Below are 22,777 nucleotides of genomic sequence, written 5' to 3' on the forward strand. Positions count from 1 at the left end.
AATAAGTCCTGCTAAGGTTTGCTTTCCCAAAATGCAGCACCTCACATTTATCTTAATTAAACTCCATCTGCCACTTCTCAGCCCATTGGCCCATCTGGTCCAGATCCCGTTGTAATCTGAGGTAACCCTCTTCGCTGCCCACCACACCTCCAATTTTGGTGTCATCTGCAAACTTGCTAACTGTACCTCTTATGCTCATATCCAAATCATTTATGTAAATGACAAAAAGTGGAGGACCCAGCACCAATCCTTGTGGTACTCCATTGGTCACAGGCCTCCAGTCTGAAAAACAACCGTCCACCACCACCCTCTGTCTTGTACCTTTGAGCCAGTTCTGTATCCAAATGGCTAGTTCTCCCTGTATTCCAAGAGATCTAACCTTACTAATCAGTCTCCCATGGGGAACTTTGTCGAACTTCTTTTAATTGACTGTATTTTTCTTAATTCAAGGATTAAATAATGTTTGGAAACTTTTCATTTTGGTAAAATGGGCTTGAAAGCTTGGTGCATCAGTTGAATATTGCACAGACAATATAAGCCTTTGGCAACTGGAGTTGGCATGGGAAGCTTTTGTGGGTGGAGAAAAGAGAATGAAAGTGCAAAAAGTTTAGATTATAGGTCTAAATGATGTGAGAAAAGACGTGGCTGGGATGGTTGCAGGAGTGTTTAGCAAGGCTCTAAATGGATTTGAAGAGCTGTTGTGAACTGTAACATGTTGGGAGGTGAAAAATTAATACAAATTGATGATGTAGACATGATAGTGAAGAAGGCGTTTGATGTGCTTGCCTTTATTGGTTGGTACATTAAGTACAGGAGTTGGGAGGTTATGTTGCAGCTGTACAGTACATTAGTTAAGCCACTTTTGGAATACTGCATTCAATTCTGGTCTCTCTGCTTGGGAAGGATATTGTGAAACTTGAAAGGGTTCAGAAAAGGTTTACAAGAACATTGCCAGTGTTAGAGGGTTCCTGCTATAGGGAGAGGCTGAATATACTGCAGCTATTTTTCCTGGAGCATGGGAGGCTGAGGAGTGACCTTACAGAAGCTTATAAAATCATGAGGGCCATGGATAGGGTAAATAGACACGGTCTTTTCCCCAGGGTGGGGGAGTCCAGGACGAGGGGGCAAAGGTTTAGGGTGAGAGGGTAGGATTTCAAAGGGATCTAAGGGACAACGTTTTCACACTGAGGGCCATAGGTATATGGAGTGAGCTGCCGGAGGAAGTGGTGGAGGCTGGTACAATTACAACATTTAAGAGGTACTTGGATGGGTACATGACTGGAAAGGATTTAGAGGGATATGGGCCAAATGACTAGATTAATTTAAGATATCTGGTCGGCATGGATGAGTTGGATCGCAGGGTCTGTTTCCATGTTATACAGCTCTATGATTCTATGATGGCAGTGATGGGTTATGGGATTTAGTGCAATACATGATGTAACACAGATGCTGCAATTTATAGACAGAAGATGGTGGAAAATTAGCAAAGGCTATTGTCATCTTTGTATTCAAATGGCAAAACATGGAAGAAAAGGAGTAGTAAAAATAATCCATTTTATGGACGGAGATGAATAGGATTAAAGCTCACCTTTGCAATAAGGTTTTGCACGTGCTAATGCAGTTTGCAAATGACAAGGAAGTGAACTGGTTTCAGCATAAGGGTGTGAAACTTAAGGCAGGGGATAGGAGTTATATTTTCCCAATGTTCAGATTGAAGAGGTTGCTACTTATCCAAGATATCAGGCACGCTTGCAAATTCTCAGTGTTAAGCATAGAGGGAGAAGTAGTAAAAATTCTATTAGCATAAAGAAGAAAAGTGCTGATGTCACTGAGGGATAGCACTTATGTAAGAGATGGCATCAAATGGATTAATGGCAGAGTCTAAAACTGTCACAATGTCAAGAAGGTATTGCTTGAAGTGCAGTAACCCCAACAATTTTAGAAACTGAACTCACTTAGTAACACTAATAAATTAACTAAACCAGAAAAAGTTAGACCAGTGAATGTTTCTTGTTTCTTGAAGGAACATCAAGATATCTAGGCTTTAAAGGAGTCTGCCCCACACCATGCAAGATTTTTCTTCCAGCTAACAGCTTCAATGCCTGCCTTTCCTCAACACATTAGGGTCTCTTCAGCCCATTGAAGAAATTTTCAGAGGAGACAAAAGCCCAGTGGTATTATTGCTAGATTATTAATCCAGAGACCAAAGTAATGTTCTGGCAATCCAGGTTTGAATCTGCTATGACAGATGGTGAAACTTGAATCCAATAAAAATCTGTAATTACGAGGTTTGATGTGACCACAAAACCATTGCTGATTGTTGGAAAAATACATCTGGTTCACTAATGTTGTTTAAGGAAGGGAATCTGCTGTTCTTACCCTTTCTGGCCTATATGTGCATCCAGTCCCACAGCAATGTAGTTTACTCTAAACTGCCCTCTGGGTAATTAGAAATGGGGAATAAATGCTGGCCTGGCCAGCAGTGCACACATCTTGTGAATGAATAAAAAATGGTTCTATTTTGCCTCCCCATAGAGTTTACCTAAGTTCCCTCTCTGCTGAATGCAACTACTGCATCCTCACTTCTTCCTCACTCTCCGATACATCACCTCTCCCTCGACATTATGCAATTATTCCATTTGATCATAACTCCCCACTTACAATGATTTAGATGACCAATTAAAGTACCAAATGCACAATATCACTGAAATAGATTATGTTTTTCAAAGTGTCAAGTCTTCCCAAACCCATGCCTGCCCTCATATCTGTTTAATCCCATTTCTGACTAGCTACCTGACTTTATTCTTGAAACATTGATAATGCTTCTGCTTGAATTGCTTCCTAGATTTCTTATAAATATTTCTAAATACCTCAATCATTGGTGACAGACTGTTTCTACCAAGCATTTACATGTCCTTCAAAATTTTAAAACTGGTACCAATCTTCTTTATTTAATCTCTGTTCCAAACAGTGCAAATTTTGGTCAGGTTTTCTTTGCATATACCAGGCAGCATCCTAATGAATCAACATCATTCCAGTTCTACTGCCTCAACACCTTGTAAACTATGTGCAGTGCAGAGCTGTTTGTTACTTCATTGGTGGTTTTCTCAAAGTCTTTACATAGACTCTCAATTATTACTTGACATATATTTCACGCCTTTTACCACAAAGTCCTGTAATTTTATTATTTTTATTTCGGGCCTTGTGCAGTTGAAGTGCTGCTTTTGATACGAATTTGAAAATCTCAATTTTGGCTTTCCTCCAAAATGTAATTGCTTTCTTTGATAAACTAAAAAGTTACACCTAGCATTTACTAACAGCCAATTCTATTTGGCACATTTTTTCTACATTTCATCAATATGCCCTTGCAGCTTTCCAGGCACCTGGATAGGAATTCCTGTTTTAGCTTTGCCTCCAGAAACAGACACCACTCCCTTTAGGGTTACCTCCAAATCATTAACATACACAATTCCAGAACAGAAATTCATGAAACACCATGTAAATACTTTTAACCAGGAACTCCCAAACCACCACCACCCAAATCTCTTTCCTCTCCCAACCAGTTTTTACATATTAAAATTGCTAACATTCCTTAATTCCATATGCGTCAATGTTTTCTAACAGTATTCATCTGGCACTGAAAGATTTTCTGTTAATCCACATTAATTTATCCTCTCCCCTGGTTCGCCCATCCATTTATAGGGTCTGCTGAGCACCACTTCCCATTTGGAAATCAGCACTGGCTACTTCAATTAATCACACTCTGCAAAGCTATGCACAGTAACACTGTGGAGAACTTCACCAGAATGAAAACAAACTCCGCCAGGTGGAGGACAACTGATAGAGTTTCCAAACAAGGAAGCAGCATGGAGTTTTGAGATCTGGAGAGCTGACGTAGACATAAACTCTGGCAGATGAAGCATGTAGGAAAGTGTGAAGTTCTTCATTTTGGCAGGAAGTATACAAAAAGCAAAAAAGAATAACTTCGGAACACTTTACTAGGTTGATACCGGGATCAGTGATCTGTTTTATGAGGAAGATAGGTCGGAGAGGCTGGGCTTGCTCCCACTGGAGAATGAGGGAACATGTTTCACATGTTCATTTAAGAATGGGGAAATATTATCCAAATATTAAACAGAGTAAGCAATCTGAGCCTCTTCAAATTCTCACATTTCAGATGCTTTAAGGAAGATATGACAGCAAGTTTAGGTTATGATATCGTTGACACCAACCAGAAGTGTACATGCACAAATGTACCAGAGTCTCATACAAACCTTTCACTGCCTGGAATTAATGCTTTATCTCATAGGCTAGACATTCAAAATCAAAACGTACCACCAATTATTTCTATCAACCATATACCAATAATACCAGATTTTGTTCAAATGGTTTCCTCTAGTCTACAGCTGTTGAGTTTTAACACCATTTTTCTACCTAATAAAAATGAAGCTGCCTCCATTTGATGTAATTTTCCATTCAGTATCTCATTTCCTCAATCAACCTCAATGCCTTTTGTGTTTAGTTTATCTGATCACTAATATTCAAAATATTATCTTCCATGACTTGGTAATATTTGTAAAAATTATAGTTTTGTTATCAGTTCCAAGTTATTCATATTATACACAAGTATAGCAAACAATAATATTGATCATAAAGCAATAACATTGTTTAATCACATTTGTACAATTGATTTTAAATACTTGTGAAACCGGTCTTGAATTTGAGCAATAACAATTAAAAGACTTTTAAAGACCAGTCTCATAAGAGCCTCTGAGCATTATAGAATCCTGATCAAATTAATTTCCTTATCCATTTCTGACTCGGAAAAAAAAATTGCTCATTGAATTCATTGTCATGTTGATGAAGGTCCATTCACAATTTAGCTGATATTTCTTGACTTTAAACATACAGAAACATTGAAGATAGTAGCAGGCATTTGACCCTTCAAGCCTGTTCCATCATTCATTATGATCACGGCTGATCAAGCTCAATACCCTAATCATGCCACCCCCACCCAATATCCCTTGATCTGTTTAGCCCCAAGAACCATGTCTATCTCCATCTTGAAAACACGTTTTGGCTTCAACCACTGTGTGGTAGTGAATTCCACAGGCTCACTACTCTTTGGGGGAAGAAACTTTTCATTTCAGTCCTTTAGTGCTTATCTTTAAACTATGACTTCTGGATCTGGACTCCAACACCCTTCCTGCATCTATCTAACCTGTTAGAATTTTATAGGTTTTTAAGAGAATGCCCTTATTCTTCTGCACTCCAGTGAATACAATCCTAACTGGCTCAATTTCTCCTCATACATCGGTCCTACCATCCCAGGAATTAATTTAGTAAACCTTTGCTGCTCTCCCTCTGCAGCAAGAGCATCTTTCTTCAGGGGACTTAAACTGTACACAATATTCCAGGTGTGGCCTCAACAATGCCCTGTATAATTACAGAAGAACATTCTTATTCCGGTACTCATTTATTTTATGAATTTTCAAACCATCACAGAAGCTTGGTTGATATTCTGCCTCTTTTCCCTATCATTTTAAACCTGGAAACATTTTTCTTTATTTATTTTATTTAATTCATTCATACATAATCTTAAATATCTATCAAATATTCTCTTGGCTTTCTCTGCTCCTAGGAAATCGAGTGGACATTATGCAGACTATCCATCTAAAGCCAATTCTTCATTCTTGGACCCATTCTAGTAAATACCTTCTGCAGACTCTCTAAACGTGATGGATATTTATTTTTGCGCTCCCCTATTGCAGACAGTGAAGGTGGTTATCTAAGATCACAAAGAGCTCTTGATTAATTGGGTCAATGGGCTGAGGAGTGGGAGTTGGAGCTTAATTTGGATAAGTGTGAAATATTGCATATTGGTACAACAAACAAGGGTCAGACTTATACAATTAATAGTAGAGTGTTTGTAATATTGCAGAACAGAAAGATCTAGGAGTTCAGGTACGTTATTCTTTGAAATTTGCATCACATGTAGACAGGGTGGTTAAGATAACGTTTAGCATGCTTGTCTTGATTGCTCAGACCTTTCAGTATAGGGGTTGGGATGTCATGTTAAAGTTGTAAAGGGCATTGGTGTGGCCTCTTCTGGAGTACGTTCACAGTTCTGGTTGCCCTATTGGGAAGGATATTATTAAATTGAAGAGGGTTCTGAAAAGATTTACCAGGCTATTGCCGGGAATGGAAGGTTTGAGTTATAAAGATAGGCTGGGACTTTTTCATTGGAGTGGAGGACGTTGAGGGGTGACCTTATAGAGGTTTATAAATCATGAGGGGTACAGATAGGGTGAATAGCGAGGAATGTTTCTTGACAGTGGATGAGTTCAAAACTAGGGGGTATATTTTAAGTGAGAGGAGATAACCTTTTTTAAAAAAAAAGGATATGAGGAGGCAACCTTTTCTGTTTTATACAGAGTGGTTCATGTGTGGAATGAACTGCCAGAGGAAGTGGTGGTTGCAGATAGTTACAACAGATAAAAGACATTTGGGTAAGTACATGAATAGGAAAGGTTTGGAGGGATATGGACCAAATGCAGGCATGTGGGAATGGTTTGATTTGGGAACATGGTCAGTGTGGACTAGTTGGACCAAAGGATCTGTTCCCATGCCGTATGACTATCTGATCCTAAGAGCCAAAGTTAGTATATTTAAATAAAGGTTGCCTATAAATGTATTGTGCTCAGTACTGAGCAATAAACCTTTGCAAATTTGAACTCCCTGGTCTGTGCTGTGGGCTGGTCTTGGCTGGTGGGGAAATGTAAATAAATTATAGAAGGGGGCTGACCAATGATAAGCCAGACTCCAGGCATCACTAACTACTCAGTCCCAATTCGCAATGTGAGAGAAGCCACTTGCATAAAGCATCGGAAGTGAAGAGAACATTATTGTACAGTACAAGTCTGAGAAAGGAAGGAGAAAAGCACATGAGAAATTGTAATCACCTCCATGATGGTGAGAAAGACTTCCTCCATTTTCAAGTATCTCTTCTCTGGCTGAAGCCTAATTTAATAAAAACAAATCAAAATTATTAGTTAAATACATTCATCAACACATACCTCAAGTTCAAACATTTTTGATTGTGTGTAGAATGAAGCCAATAAAATGCTATCTAGAAAGATTTCCCTGCACAATTTAGTATCAGCTTTAACCATAAATTATACTTCTACTCTTTTCTATTAATACTTGGGCATTTTCAGAAGTTTCAAAACATATTTAGATTCCGAACAAAAATCAGGGATTGGCCATACAAAGGGAGATAGTGAGGGAAGGGATCAGTTTGAGGCTGATAATTGGGAAAAGAGGCGGGTCAAATAGTCAGGGCAGACAGGACCAAAGCAGGGAACAAGGTAGGACTGATAAATTAAGCTGCATTTATTTTAATGCAAGAGGCCTAACAGGGAAGGCAGATGAACTCAGGGCATGGTTGAGGACACGGGACTGGGAGATCATAACAATTACAGAGATGTTCAGAAATGGATAGGACTGGCAGCTTAACGTTCCAGAATACAAATACTATGAGGAGGATAGAAAGGGGGACAAGAGAGATTAGGCAGTGCATTTTTCATTAGGGATAATGTAACAGCTGCACTTGGACGAAAATCCAGGGAATACGTCCAGGGATGTTATTTGGGATAAACTGAGAAAAAAGATTGGGATAATCACCTTATTGTGATTGTACTGTAGCCACCACAATCGTCAGAGCCAAATTGAGAAAAAATATTGTAAGATCTCAGTTATCTGTAAGCAAAATATGGTGGTTATGGTAGTTGATTTTAACTTTCCAAACACAGAATGGGACTACCATAGTGTTAAGGGCTTGAATGAAGAGGAATTTGTAAGTGTGTACAAGAAAACTGTGATTCAGTATGTGGATGTACTTACTACAGAAGGTGCCAAACTTGACCTAACTTGGGAAATAAGGCAGGGCAGGTGACGGAGGTGATGGTGAAGGAGCACTCTAGGGACAATGTCCATAGTGTTAAAATAGCAATGGAAAAGCATAGACCGGATCTAAAAGTTAAAAGTTCTAAACTGGAAGGAGGTGAACTTTGATGATTTTGGGCAAGTGAAAAACTGATTGGGGGAAGGATATATGCAGGGACAGCTGGAAAATCGGAAGCCTTCAAAAATAAGATAACGAGAGTCCAGAGGCAATATGTTCCTGTTTGGATGAAAGACAAGGCTGGAAGGTGTAGGGAATGCTGCATGACTAGAGAAATTTAGGTTTTGGTTACGAATAAAAAGGAAGCATATGGCAAGTACCAACAGCAGAGATCGAGTGAATCCCGAGAAGAATATAAAAGCAGTAGGTGTATACTGGAGGGAAATCAGGACTGCAAAAAGGGGACATGAGATCACTTTTGAAAATAGGGTTATGGAGAGTCCAAAGGGATTCTACAAATACATCAATGACAAAAGGTTGACTCTGGACAGAATAAGGCCCTTTAAAGATCAGCAATGGGTGGAACAGCGAGAGATGAGGGAGGTACTAAACGAATATTTTGCATCAGTGTTTACTGTGGAGAAGGTATGGAAGACAGAGAATGTGGGGAAATAAATAGCGACATCTTGAAAATGTCCATATTACAGAGGTGGTGGTGCTGGACATCTTAAAATGCATAAAGGTGGATAAATCTGTGGGAACTTCGTCGGAAGCTAGGGAAGTGATTGCTGAGATATTTGTATCATCGATAGTCATAGGTGAGGCGATGGAAGACTGGAGGTTGCCAGGGAACTATAGACTGGTGAGCCTGACATCAGTGTTGGGCAAGTTGCTAGGGGAATCCTGAGGGACAGGATTTATATGCATTTGGAAAGGCAAAGACTGATCAGGGATAGTCAACATGGCTTTGTGCATGGGAAGTCATGTCTCATTAACTTGATCGAGTTTTTTTGAAGAAGTAACAAAGAGGATTGATGAGGTCAGAATAATGGATGTAATCTATATGGACTTCAGCAAGGCATTTGACAAGGTTCCTCATGGTATACTCGTTAGTAAGGTTAAATCACAACGAAGAGGGAGAACTAGCTATTTGGATACAGAACTAGCTCAAATGTAGAAGACAGAGGGTGGTGGTGGTGGTGGTGGAGGGTTACTTTTCAGACTGGCGGCCTGTGACCAGTGGTGGGTCCACTGCTTTTTGTCATTTATGTAAATTATTTGGAAGTGCACATAGGAGGTACAGTTAGTAATTTTGCAGATGGCACCAACGTTGGTGGTGTAGTGGACAGCAAAGGAGGTTACTTCAGATTACAATGGGATCTCGATCAGATGAGCCAATGGGCCAAGAATGGCAGATGGAGTTTAATTTAGATAAATATGAGGGGCTACATTTTGGAAAGACAAATCAGGGCACTTAATGGTACAGTTCTGGGGAGTGTTGCTGAACAAACAGGCCTTAGAGTACAGGTTCCTAGTTCCTTGAAAGTGGGGTTGCAGGTGGATCGAATAGTGAATTCAGCATTTGGTATGCTTGCCTTTATTGATCAGTGCATTGTGTAAACAAAGAACAAAATACATTACAGTGCAGGAACAGGCCCTTCAGCCCTCCAAACCTGCACCAATCTATATCATCTATCTAAATCTGCCATTTATTTTCTAAGGATCTGTATTCTTTTGCTCCCCACCCATTCATGTATCTGTCTCGATCCATCTTACATGATGTAGTTCTCACCCCTACTACCTCCGCTGGCAATGCATCCCAGGCACGCACCACTCTGCGTTAAAAGACTTGCCAAGCATATCTCCCCTAAAGTTTTCCCCTTTCACTTTGAACTCTTGACCCCCTAGTAATTGAAATAGTATTGGAGTTGGGAGGTTACGTTGTTGCTGTACAGGACATTGGTTAGCCCACTATTGGAATAGTGTGTGCAATTCTAGTCTCCTTGCTCAAGAAAGGATGTCATGAAAAAGATTTACAAGCATGTTGTCAAGGTTGGAGAGTTTGAGCTACAGGGAGAGGCTGACCAGACTGGCGTTATTTTCCCTGGAGCATCAGGGGTTTATAAAATTATGAGAGGCCTGGATAAAGGTAAACAGAAAAGGTTTTTTCCCCCCTTGGGTAGGAGAGTCAAGAGATAGGAGGGCATAGGTTTAAGGTGAGAGGGGAAAGATTTAAAAAGGGACTTAAGGGGCAATTCTTTCACGCAGAGGGTGGTAAATACATGGAACGAGCTGCCAGAGGCGGCGGTGGAGGCTGGTACAGGAAGGGCTGAGGGGGATACGGGCCTAGTGCTGGCAAATGAGATTAGATTTATTTAGGGCATCTAGTCAGCATGGATGAGTTGGACCGAAAGGTCTGTTTGTGCACTCTATATCTCTTTGACCCTAATGTTCCTTGAAACAAGGGAAAGATTGAAAGATTCTTAAAATTGCTAAGCTTCTTTAATGTCAGACAAACCTTTATTAAAGCAGAATAAACTTATTCCATGCTTAAGTTTTTTTTAAAACTTCAACTTCCTCGCAATCCTTTATTGTAGCCTGCACCAGATAGATTTGTGTAGTGCTGACCATCTAATGATGCACACATTGAAGATTTCAGATTTCAAACATGGTGTCAGTGAGGCAAAAATCTTCAGGCAAGGATTTCTCCATTGGGAGAAAGAAAAACTGTTATTGAACCTTTCAGCTAAAAACAAAGTCAGAAATCAAAAAGAACAAAAACTCTAGAATTGCACGTAAGGTATATCACCAGAGAGCAAAAAAAGACAGGTCTTCTCTATTCTAAATATTCTCTTACAGAAATAAATGTCAACATGCAAGAAGCTAATGGACCAGCATTTTCTGCTTTCAGTGGGGTGGAACACAATTATTATGAAATCCATGAGTTCATCACTTTACTCCGAAGAAACAATAATTTGCAAAAGGGATCCTTTTGTAACTGTTGCAAAGCAAGTTTGCGCCAAAAGGGAATGAACGTGGCAGCAAACATTCCTTTTAAAATTTCTTTAACTTAAACTACAATATCATTGATGCAAGCCGAAGCAAGATCTCTTAGCCATTTTCATTGTTATATGGAGCAGAATATATTCCAAATATAGACTATAATTCAGCAGAGGTTTTTAAAACATTACCTTTGACAGGGTGCAACTGATTAGAGTTTCAATATTGTTGAAGAACTTTTAGTGTAATAAACATGACAAACAGAATGGCAAACAAAAGACAAAAATGCCAAATTCCAAACAATAATAACAATTTAAGCCACAAGATAAAGGGGGTGTTTAATTTGTTAGCAAGACAATCCTGATTGGCCAAATCATTGCCATGGAGAATGCAGCAAGGAGTAACAGGCTCCTAAAGGTCCCAGTATAATTCAAAAAATATGGTTCAAACGTATTCATGTTGCTTACAGTGAATGGGTCGTGCAAATGAACATAGATCATTTCTAATAAGTGTAAACATTAGTTTATATTTTGCTGGTAAGTACAGCTCAGGGTTCCCAAAACAGGGTTTTGGCGCTGTAAGCTCAGAGGCCATAATGACAGATGTGATGGCAGATATTCTATTGGGAAAGTCTTGAGATTAGCCCCGAGTTCCTGTGTTATGGGTGACCCTTTTTTTTTCCCCCTCCAGCTTATTATAAGGGGTGGAAACCAGCTTCACACTAGCAATCTCAGTGTCTGCTGACAGCATGCTAATTCTTTCGCTTCACCGTTCACCGGGAAAGAACGAGAGAGTACACCTTCATAGAGAGATGCTACGGTAACAGGCTCAGATCATCACAGCATTATAGGCCCACTTTGCTTTTCTAAATTTGTGTTCAACAGACTTTGAGGTTAGCAATATGCACCAAGTTCAATTTTACCAACACCATATATACCCAAATGGATGGTATAGTCATGTGAATCCCTCTAAGTTCTGTACTAGCTAGCATGTGCAATGAATTTCAGAAAACAACGTTAATGGAAGGCATTCTAACCTCCTATATTCCATAAAGTTCTCACGCATAGATGACACGTTCAGGATCTTTGAATCTACAGCTACATGCAAACATTTCCTTACTCAGTTCAGCACCCTCCATCCCTCACTCAACTGACTTTGGAGATGGTGCAATCTAACTCACTCCTTTTCCTTTACATAGTTGTTGAGATCATTCGCAACTATTAACCATGGTAATTACCTGTCAATATGCACGTTGGGATTTGTATAATTCCATGCACTATAGGATTAGTCTCATCTTGTAAATAGAGCCCTTGCCATTTACACACACAGGAAGTAAGAGCATCCAAGCTATGATCGTACACTGTGCATCACTTAAACTTACAAGCAGACCACCACCCACAACATTGTGACATGTAAATTGTTTGGTCTGCATCAATTTACTCCAGACAAGGCAAGTAACTCAAAAACCTCTAACAGTTTAAGCAAGCTACTTAAATGGTGCTACTGTGCAATGGCTGTCCAAACGGTATTTTCCACTAACAGGATGTCATGGTCTGTCCAAAAATAAATGCCTACCACATAATTAAGGGATGCATTGGCAATGAAATTCATTCAGGCAAATGACAGCTATTTAGGCTATATATCCAAATGACTGGCTGCTCAAGTTCCCTGTGGGTGTTTGCAATAGATATACTCAAGCAGTCAGTGTTTGCAAAAGATTAAAAGAAGTCCACACAATTAGGTATGGTTCTGTAATGTGGCAAGATTGGCTGAACAATTCTTCTGAGTGTGTTCAGCTATAACAATTTATGATAAAGCAAGTTCATAACTTAGTTCATTTACGATTGCTAGAACCAACAAACGCTTAGGCACATGAACATATTCTTGTTTGCCAAGAATGGGTCAAAGTTTTGATTCTTTTTCTGAAATACATAGAAGTTTGGAGAGCCAATAGCTTTCCACTGCTGTTTCGATGGCATAACTCAGCTAGAGATAACTTGCCAGATAATCAGCACTCTTTTCATCTGCAGTATAAATTCTTGTGGCTCCTTGATATTTGGAATTCTAATGCTTACAAATGCAAGGCAAAACACTTCTGCAAATATCTATTTTCAGCAATATTCAAGTCTTGTACTTTCAGGCAACTGTTTGTTTACTGGAGTTTATTTCCTTCAGCAGAGTTCAATTCAAACAGGACAGCAGAACATTTCAATTGTTCAACGGTAACCTTGTTTAATATAGACTATGATTATCAGGGTATACCAACATGATCATTTTCATAATTAGATTATGATCCAACAATAAAACATCAACATTGTACAGGCATAGCAAACTTCATGGTGTTAGAACCCTTGCTGATTTTTCATTATTTTATTTTATTTTATTCTTTGCATCATTTGTGGTTTGGACCCATGAATTGTGAGCTGAAAGCTGAATGTGACCTTTGGACTATGAGCTGCAGCTTCCCTACTGTGCCTTGGCAGCAGCTGCCCCAAGCTTCAGCGAGTCCCTCAACACATAGTCCTGGACCTTGGAATATGCCAGTCTGCAACACTCAGTCAGGGTTAACTCCTTCAACTGGAAGACCAGCAAATTTCAGGCAGACCAAAGAGCATCTTTTACCGAGTTGATGATCCTTCAGGTACCATTGATGTTCATTTCGGTGTGCGTCACAAGGAACAGACTGTAGAGAACAGTGTCCCATGTTACAGAGCTGCTCGGGACAAACCTCGACAAACATTCCTCTCCAGACTTCCTTTGCATAGGCACATTCCAGAAAGGTGTGTGACTCTGACTCTGAAAAGTCCTCTCCAAAGCTGCTTCGAGGGCAGCATGCGGTGGCACAGAGAGTCTGGGCATGCACAAAGATTTCTCAGGCAGAGCCCTTCTCATCACCAGCCAAGCCATGTCTTGGTGCTTGTTTGAAAGTTCTGGCAATGAGGCATTCTGCCAAATGATTTTGATAGTCTGTGCAGGGAACTGCCCGAGAGGATCTGCCCTCTCCTTTTCCCCGAAGGGTTTCAAGGACACTACATGCTGACCACTTCCTGATGGAACCTTACTATCAAGCAGATGTCAAATGTTCACTGGGACCTCATGGTCAGTCTGGCAGGGGAAGGAGGACTGTGCCTGTAAAATGTTACAGGATGGAGATTTAATTGGTCTCTGGTTATCCTCTCTATCAACTTCTTGAAAAGTTGAAGAACAGAATCTTAGTTATGAGAATTAAATGAAGAGTTATCAGAGCCCAGAGAGATAGTTGCATGCATCAGATCATCAGAACGCCATATGCCAGTGATCATGGACACTCTACTGGCCAGTTATATCTCATTACTTTTCCATTTGACCTACCTCTTAGCTGTGACTGTTTGTCTGTCTTTGAGAGAATAGGGACTAGAATTGAAGAGATTGGGTTGGAATTTTAGACATTAATTAGATTACTTTGTTGTGGTTCTGTTCGCCAAGCTGGGAATTTGTGTTGCAAACGTTTCGTCCCCTGTCTAGGTGACATCCTCAGTGCTTGGGAGCCTCCTGTGAAGCACTTCTGTGATCTTTCCTCCGGCATTTGTAGTGGTTTGAATCTATTGCTTCCGGTTGTCAGTTCCAGCGCCAGTATATTGGGTCCAGATCGATGTGCCTATTGATTGAATCTGTGGATGAGTGCCATGCCTCTAAGAATTCCCTGGCTGTTCTCTGTTTGGCTTGTCCTATAAGAGTAGTGTTGTCCCAGTCGAATTCATGTTGTTTGTCATCTGCGGGTGTCATCTGCTAGTTGGTGTTCATGGATGCGGATCGTTAGCTGTCATCCTATTTGTCCTGTTTATCCATGAACACCAACTAGCCACAAAACGACATGACCAGCTATCCTTAGTAGCCACACACGCAGATGACAAGCAACATGAATTCGACTGGGACAACACTACTATTATAGGACAAGCCAAACAAAGAACAGCCAGGGAATTCTTAGAGGCATGATTCACAGATTCAATCAATAAGCACATCGACCTGGACCCAATATACCAACCACTGCAGCGGACAGCTGGAACTGACAACCGGAAGCGGCAGATTCAAACCACTACAAATGCCGGAGGAAAGATCACAGAAGCGCTTCACAGGAGGCTCCCAAGCACTGAGAATGTCACCTAGACAGGGGACGAAACGTCTGCAACACAAATTCCCAGCTTGGCAAACAGAACCACAACAACAAGCACCCAAGCTACAAATCTTCTCACAAAATTAGATTACTTTGTTGTTCACCTTTGCACCAAGGAAGTAACTGTCTTAATAATGAATTAAGTCTTTTGTTTCAGCTTTAAACCCAGTATCTAGTATTGATTATTTACAAAGTTTCATATCAGTTATTCAAAGTGTTTGGTTAGGAGCCACTGGGATTAATTTTGAGAGTCAATGAGTATTTTAATTTTACTGTGTTGCAAATACATGGACAGGGGGGGCAGATTTGTCTTAGCTGTGTGTCTCCTTGTCCTAACAGTAACTTGCATAACTAACCATGCATTTAGGTAATCAGGTGTTTTGGAAACTTCATTGAAAAGACATGGATCAATTGCACAAAATAGCAACCAATCACCATATTACTTTTTTTGGCAAATTTGTCAAACTTTATCATTATCTCAAGTTACGTTCAAAGAAAAGTTTTAAGTTTTACATTACACTCAACTTGAAAACAAAATTCACAATAAGAACAGGAAGAGACCAAGGATACTTGAACGAAATTACCTCAATTTGCTCAAAAACAGAAATTGGGTCACTTATACCCCGATAATTAAAAGCAAAGTAGAAATAGACACAGGCTCCAGCATCGTAAGTTTGCGTAACTCTGGAAGAGAAAGAAAAAGTCCAGTTTTGTTTGAGAATTACACAACTAAATTGTTCAATGACCAATTATTGTTGTTCTTACATTTAATATATTTTAGTACAATTGCACTGATTGAAACATATGGTCTAGATTTCAGCCTAAAGCCTGATTCTGTGCAAGATGTGCCACTGAGGTGAAACCCAAAACAATGAGTTTATAAATAACTGAATTTATTTTTCTATGGAGTTCCCATCAAAGCCAGTTAAAATGACAGGTTGAAGGCCTTTCAGACAGGAAGCCTGTATCACATGCTCAAAACACGGGAGTACGTTTGACCTTTAAAGAAAGTTGGTTGTGCGGGTGGGTAGCTGGGGGGCTTGTTTACAAGAGATAGGGGCAGCAAAGAGAGTCATCCGTGTAAGCCAGGGAGGCCTGATTATGGGGAGTAGGCTGTATGTAGTTAGATGGGTGTAGGGATTGCAAGGACGGGTGAGAGTAGAAAAGAATAAACAGATCAAGATAAACTGGAATTGAAGGTGAGGGTAGCATTTTGGAGTTCCTTTTTGCCCAAAGGCAGTGCTTAAAGGCATTAATCTCATGGATTGTGTCCTTCTTGCTGCTTATAGGACACTGAGTTTCCAGAGGAATAGGCCTACAATTAAAAGTGAAGACATGCTGCGTCATTATAATAGTTAATGACTAAGCCACTTTCATACTTGACTTGATCACCTATTCCTTGTCCCATTTCAGATAAAAATCAGGTTTGAACTGGTTGAGTTCCTGTTCTGGATTTTTCTGTATTCAAACCAGAGAACGTTAATCACTTGTTTTTTGAGAGTTTGGATCAAAGTATGCACACAGTGCACCTAGTAGATGGTATACACTACTATGTGTTGCTGGTGAAAGCAGTGAGTGAATGTTTAAGGTGAAAATGGGGAGCCAATCAAGCAAGCTGCTTTGTCATGAATAAAGAGGAGCTTCTGGGAGTGTTGTTGGAGCTGTACTCATCCAGAAAAGACAAGTGTTTGCCATCACATTCCTGGCTTGTTTTTGTAAATGTGGACAGTCATTGGGATATTATTCACTGCTGAGTTCCTAGCATCTGACTTGCTCTTGTAGCCATAGTATTCACATGGCTATTCCAGTTCAGTTTCAGGTTAATTGTTACCTCCAGGATGTTCACAGCAGGGGATTCATCAATGTTTTGCCATTCAATGTGAAGGAGTGATGGCTAGATGTCCCCTTGTTTATCTTTATCTGTGTATTCTTTCCCACTCTCTCACCGTCCTTGCAATCCCTACACCCCATCTAACTACATACAAACTACTCCCCATAATCAAGCCTCCCTAGCTTACGATGGATGACCCTCTTTGCTGCCCCTATCTCTTGTAAACAACCCCTCCAACACCACCACCACTAACCGACCAACACCACCAACTCTCTTTAACAATGTTTTGCCATCCAATGTAAGGAGTGATGGCGAAATTCCCCCTTGTTGGGGTTGGCCATTGCCTGACATGTGTTCAGCACTAATGTTATTTGCCACATTTATCAGTCCAAAACCAGATATTGCCCAGATCTTGCTTCATGGATTATTTCATTATCTGGGGAATCATGATTAGTGCTGAACTTTGCGCAATCACCACCGAGCATCCTGAATTCTGACCTAATAAGGGAAAAGAGGTCTTGATGAAACAGCTAAAGATGGTCGCTCAGATGCAACCCTGACAAACTGCTTCAATTATATCACAGGTCTGAGACAATTGACCTTCAACAACCACATCCATCTTCCTTTCATGCTAGCTGTGATCCAAACCATAGGATGGCATCTTCCATCACTTAATTCCAACTGATTCCAGCTTTGCAGGAACTTCTTTATGCTATGCTCATTCAATTGCTGCCCTGATATCAAGGGCAGATACTCTCAGCTCTGGAGTTCAATTTGTCTGCCCATATATGGACCAACGCTCTAATGAAGGAACGAACTGAGTGGCCCTAGTGGAACTTAAATGGAGCAGATTATTGCTGAGGAAGTGCCACTTGATAGTACTGTCCATGACCATTTCCATCATTTTGCTGATGATCAAGAGTGGACTGTTCAGTCAGTAATTGGCTGGATTGAATGTATCCTGCTTTTATAGACAAGAATTTAATTTTCCGTTTTTAATAATCTTGGCCAATTTTCCACATTGCTTATATTGGAACAGTTTGGCTTGTGAAAAACTAGTTCTGGAATACACATTTTTAGTACTACTACTCGTTTCTACTTGTCTCATCTTACTGATACTCTTGGAATGGAGGTTAGCATTTTTAAAAGTACTGCAGTAAGGCTGCATTAACCTTGCAACATAGTATTATAAAGTTAAAGTACATCATTACAGCCTTCAGAGAAATCTAAATGCAGTCCAAGATGTGCTTTCCCTAGTCACCTATGGAAGTAGCAGGAGTAAAAAGAAAACTAACAGCCATCCTGGAGATGCAAGTAGCCATTTTGTTCTGTTCAAAGATGTGCAGAACACTCAACTTGTTCATTCCAGGTCAACAATGCTGTTTCCTACTCTGAATAGAACTCCACAGACAACTGGAGACACCAGAACTAAAGAATGGAATTTAAAAATACAGGTCTCCCTTTTAAAAGATCTCTGAAGTTTGGTTATTCTGTGTAAATCTCACCTCCAGAAAATACTGGATGGTGGGTAATAGATTTTTTAAGGCAGAGTCACATAGATCTTTGATTGACATGGAAGTCTGGGGTTATGGTGGGGTGGTGGTGGCAAGTGGGCAAATGGAGCTGAGACCATTAGGTAGACATTTTATCAAATAGAACAGATTTGATGGACCAGTAGCATACTTCTGTGTCCTGACAGCAAGTCTGAGGGCTCCTTACAACAGAACTGTGAATTAAAGATACTTTGATTGCTTCCTTACTTATTGAATAACTTAAAAATAAATATATCCAAGAAAATGTTTATTGCAAAAACAGCTTCTCAACTCAAGATGAAGAATAAACTGTTCTGAACTAAATCTACAAATGTCTGTTCAGAACTAGGCTAAAATAAAAATTAGAAACACAGTCTCTCCTTCTTTATCATCAACATTTGCAGAGATATCTTGACTAATCACCCAAATAAGTGCTTGGAGAGTAAGTTATCAAGGATTAATAATCACATTTCAACATATATGGTTTTGCAAGGTCAATTGCAAAAGTATTGACCAGCAAGCTATTCCCAGGAAAAAAATACAAAACATTCACACAACCAACAGGTAAAGTAATTCTTCCTATATGTCCTAAATATGAAAAATTACAAGAACTGACAATTTTGAGAACAACATTTTAAGAACTACTTACCTGCATGTAGCAAGAGGAGGAAATTGAACACCTCTTTCTTTACATTCTCTTATTAGTTTCTCTTTCACATTCCTGCAGAGATCAATCACCCTAAAAAACATTCAGAATAGACTGATGGGCCTATTTTTAGTTGGAAATAGTTTGCCTACTAAAAACAGATGCTTATACAAGGGCATTTAAAAATTGATTTCAGAACCAGTTTTCTGAAATGCAAAAGAATAAAAGTACCAGCAATGAACAATTTTTAAAAATGAAAATAATGAATCATGTACATTCATTTTGCATTCAACTAATTCAGCAGCATATTTTACATCCGTGAATTATATATTGATCATTGTGCAATCATGTAGATTGTCAACAATGCTGAATAATTAAGATTACTAATTGATGCCTTATATACAGAGGGACTGAAGATTGAGGTCTTGTTGGGTGAAACAGTAGTGAATAATTGGATGAGGGCAAGCAAAATTGAATAAATTCACATTTTAAAACCAGACATCTTTTGTTTCTTTAAATTTATATTTGAATTAGATAAAAATGTTGCAATTTCAAGAGAAAGTGGGAATCACAGGAATTTACTGAACTAGCCAAGAAACTTGAAGGCACACCTTACTACTATTGGTAAGGTGTAATTACAGCACAGAAACTTACTTGGGAACTTTTCAATATAGTTTGGACACAGGAGTCGCTTTTATATTCATTCATGGGATGTGACCATTGCTGACAGGGCCATCATTTATTTCTCATCCCTAACTGCCAAGACAGCAGTTATCAGTCAAGGGTCTGGAGTCACATGTAGGCCAGACCCGTAAGAATGACAGTTTCCTTCCCCAAAGGAAAGCTATTTTGTGAGCCAAAAATCAAAAATATTCCCCCCATCCACCCCAACAACCACTCATTATTACTATTAGACTCGTAATTCCAAATTTTTAAAATTATTGAATTCAATTCCATGGAGGGGTTTGAATCCTGGTACCCAGGATAATACTTGAATCTCTGGATTAATAGTCTAGAAATAATTCCATTAGGTGCCATATCATCATCGCCCTTAAAGGCAGCAAACAAAAAGATTTAACGGTACCTTTTGTCGTCAGCCTATTGTTATGCATTCAGGGAGTGCACTTGCAGAAGTGTTTTAATGCATTTTAGATGTCGATGACTTTGTATTGCATAAATTTCCACTTTTATTTCACAATGCAACTGTATTATAAACTGTAAAAATAAGATTGCTAAGTCCTAACTGAATAAATTCAGCAGATACAAATAGAGATAGACAATTCAGTTTTAAGGGCACAAAATTTCAGGAATTCTCCAGATCATGAGAAAGTCTGCCAAATTAGATTGCATCTTTGAGACCACAGGTGTCAAGATCTACAGTTAATACTGAAAAAATTAAGTCAAATTTAAAGAGAAAGAGGGAATGAAGTATTTTTTTCCTCCTCAGATATCTAGTCAAACTCTTGGCAAGTTCTCCAAATACTCCTGAAGGTCAGTCATTGTTATGTAGACAAATGTGTCAGCTAGTACAAAAACTGCAAAGCTCCACAAATAACAGCTTTGTATTTAAAAAAAGTGTTACTTCAGGAAAGTGAGAGAGATTGAGAGAACACTCTGCATTCTCTGTAGTGCCACAGGAGCTTTTATGTCCACCTGAGCCAATAATAGTAATGCATATGGAAGACAAGAACCAAAACAATGCAACAATATTTGAATATTTGATGGAACTGTCAGGACACAGTATACTAAAGTTCATAGTAGGTTTTGAACCCAACCACAAGCAAGCATGGTCATAACTAAATCAGACTAAAACTTGGAATATTTTCAAATATAGGTCTAAACAAAAACAAATGCCTCAACAAATGTACAAAATAAATTATTTTTGGTGGCACCAACTGGAACAGACCACACCAGTACTTTAAAGAAAAGTTATTAAGTGGATAACTTTCAATTAGCACCTATATATGTATAGAAGTTTACCAACCTTTGGTAATTGAATTTGATAGATGGGCTTGAATATGGTCTTACTTTAGGTCACTGGGAAACTGAGCCATTTATACAATATTTTGAGCAACAAGTGTAGAGAACCAATTTTGCAAAAGTGGCTTTCCATTAGTTAAAACATAACCCCAACTCTCACCTCCCTTCCTGGAGAGGAATAAATTATAAACAGCTAGTTTTTAAAAAGTAACAACCTTTAAAATTTGCATAAGAATAGCTAACAATTTCGCACACCACAACTGGTTGAGCTAGAAGTGTCATTGTACTGACAATCATGTATGTTGGGGCTCTTTTAATAGGGATAGGAACATTGCAAATCTATAATCTGTTTAACAATTCACAGTAATTTTACATTTAAGTTTGTGTTGTGTTGTAATCAATAATAGTGCACAATGATTGCAGAAGTTGTTCTGATGTCTATTCTTTGAGGGACTCCGTATTAGCAGAATGTCACAGTAACTCAAAATTGGGATTGAGCCCATTCCAGTTACTATCAGCACTGTTTCTTCTGGGCTGTATACAACATGATGTGGAGGTGCCGGTGTTGGACAAAATCAGAGGTCACACAACACCAGGTTATATTCCAAAAGTGTATTTTACCTGATGACGGAGCAGCACTCGAAGCATGTGATTTCAAATAAACTTGTTGGTTTATAATCTGGTGTCACGTGGCTTCTGACTGTACACAAATGAAAAGATGTCTGCAGTGTTGCAGGTTTCAAAAATGAACAGTAGCAGAGCTGCACAGACTAGAAATTACAACTATAGAGAAGATTATCTGTTTAATTTAGGTATAAATGCTACAGTGCAGAATAAAAATGCATTTATTAATAATTGTTTACAAAATATTTTTACCGGTCCCAAGGAACAGAGGTTTCAAATGACTCTCCGATGATGTAATAGTCCATGCCCAAGTCCTAAAAAAAATATAGTACAATGTTCAAAAGGTTATTCCCTACACTAAACAGCCATCTTAAATCTAAAATATAACTTTAAAAATTATTAAAATTTGGCATGCTATTCAATTTGCTACAGTGAGAAATAAAAATAGTGGCAGCGTTCCATCTAGCACAACAATGGTTTGCACCACAGTCGTCCAACTTTATGTTACACAGTGCCTGGTTTGACTCAGATACTCCACTTTGATCTTGTTGTAAAGGAAAGCAGATGGCTGAGAAGTTGCATGCTTTGTTGCACTCTGTTTTCTCTGGGCCATCTCCTTGGGTCGGTTGAGCTTACAGATTTTGCTTGCCTCTTCCAGTCACCTTCATGCAGTAAAAGCAGTTAGCAATCATCTCCCAGTTTGTCAGTATCAATATCTGCCTTCTTCATATCTTGCTTGCATGCAGATGTTTAAAGAGTTATGAATGCCCTGAGACCTTGACACAATGGCCAGTTAATTGTAACGTAAGTAATGCTTGAACCTAAACATTTTGTATGTGAAGGAGTCTGCAACCGATGTTGATATAAGGATGGCACTGGCGCTTTGAATATAAAAAAAAACTAAGGATTGCATCCTCACTCTAACACTCACAATGGATGACCTGTAACACGGTAACACAGTAACACAGGTGTTACTGTGTTAAGAATAAGATCCTGAGTGACATCACATGATCAAATCCAGGTAATATCCTGATCTCTGATCTCAGATGTGTCTAGGGCACCTTGTGGCCTGGTTTGCTTCAAAAGATGGTAGTTAGACAAAAGGTCA

General features: G+C 39.2%; 1 protein-coding gene across 3 annotated transcripts in view; it reads right to left on the bottom strand.

Annotated features, from left to right (window-relative positions):
* The window catches only part of agps (alkylglycerone phosphate synthase), a 146,599-nt gene that overhangs the window by 8,494 nt on the left and 115,328 nt on the right, over positions 1-22,777 (bottom strand). For all 3 annotated transcript variants that reach the window (XM_043693533.1, XM_043693534.1, XM_043693535.1), the window contains 4 exons: positions 21,922-21,983; positions 19,069-19,158; positions 15,641-15,740; positions 6,963-7,020 (listed from right to left, as the gene is read on the bottom strand). In XM_043693533.1, coding sequence (XP_043549468.1) covers positions 6,963-7,020; positions 15,641-15,740; positions 19,069-19,158; positions 21,922-21,983 — 310 coding nt within the window. The remainder of the gene's footprint in view (positions 1-6,962; positions 7,021-15,640; positions 15,741-19,068; positions 19,159-21,921; positions 21,984-22,777) is intronic.

This window comes from Chiloscyllium plagiosum, chromosome 7, assembly GCF_004010195.1.
Source record: "Chiloscyllium plagiosum isolate BGI_BamShark_2017 chromosome 7, ASM401019v2, whole genome shotgun sequence".
NCBI lineage: Eukaryota > Metazoa > Chordata > Chondrichthyes > Orectolobiformes > Hemiscylliidae > Chiloscyllium > Chiloscyllium plagiosum.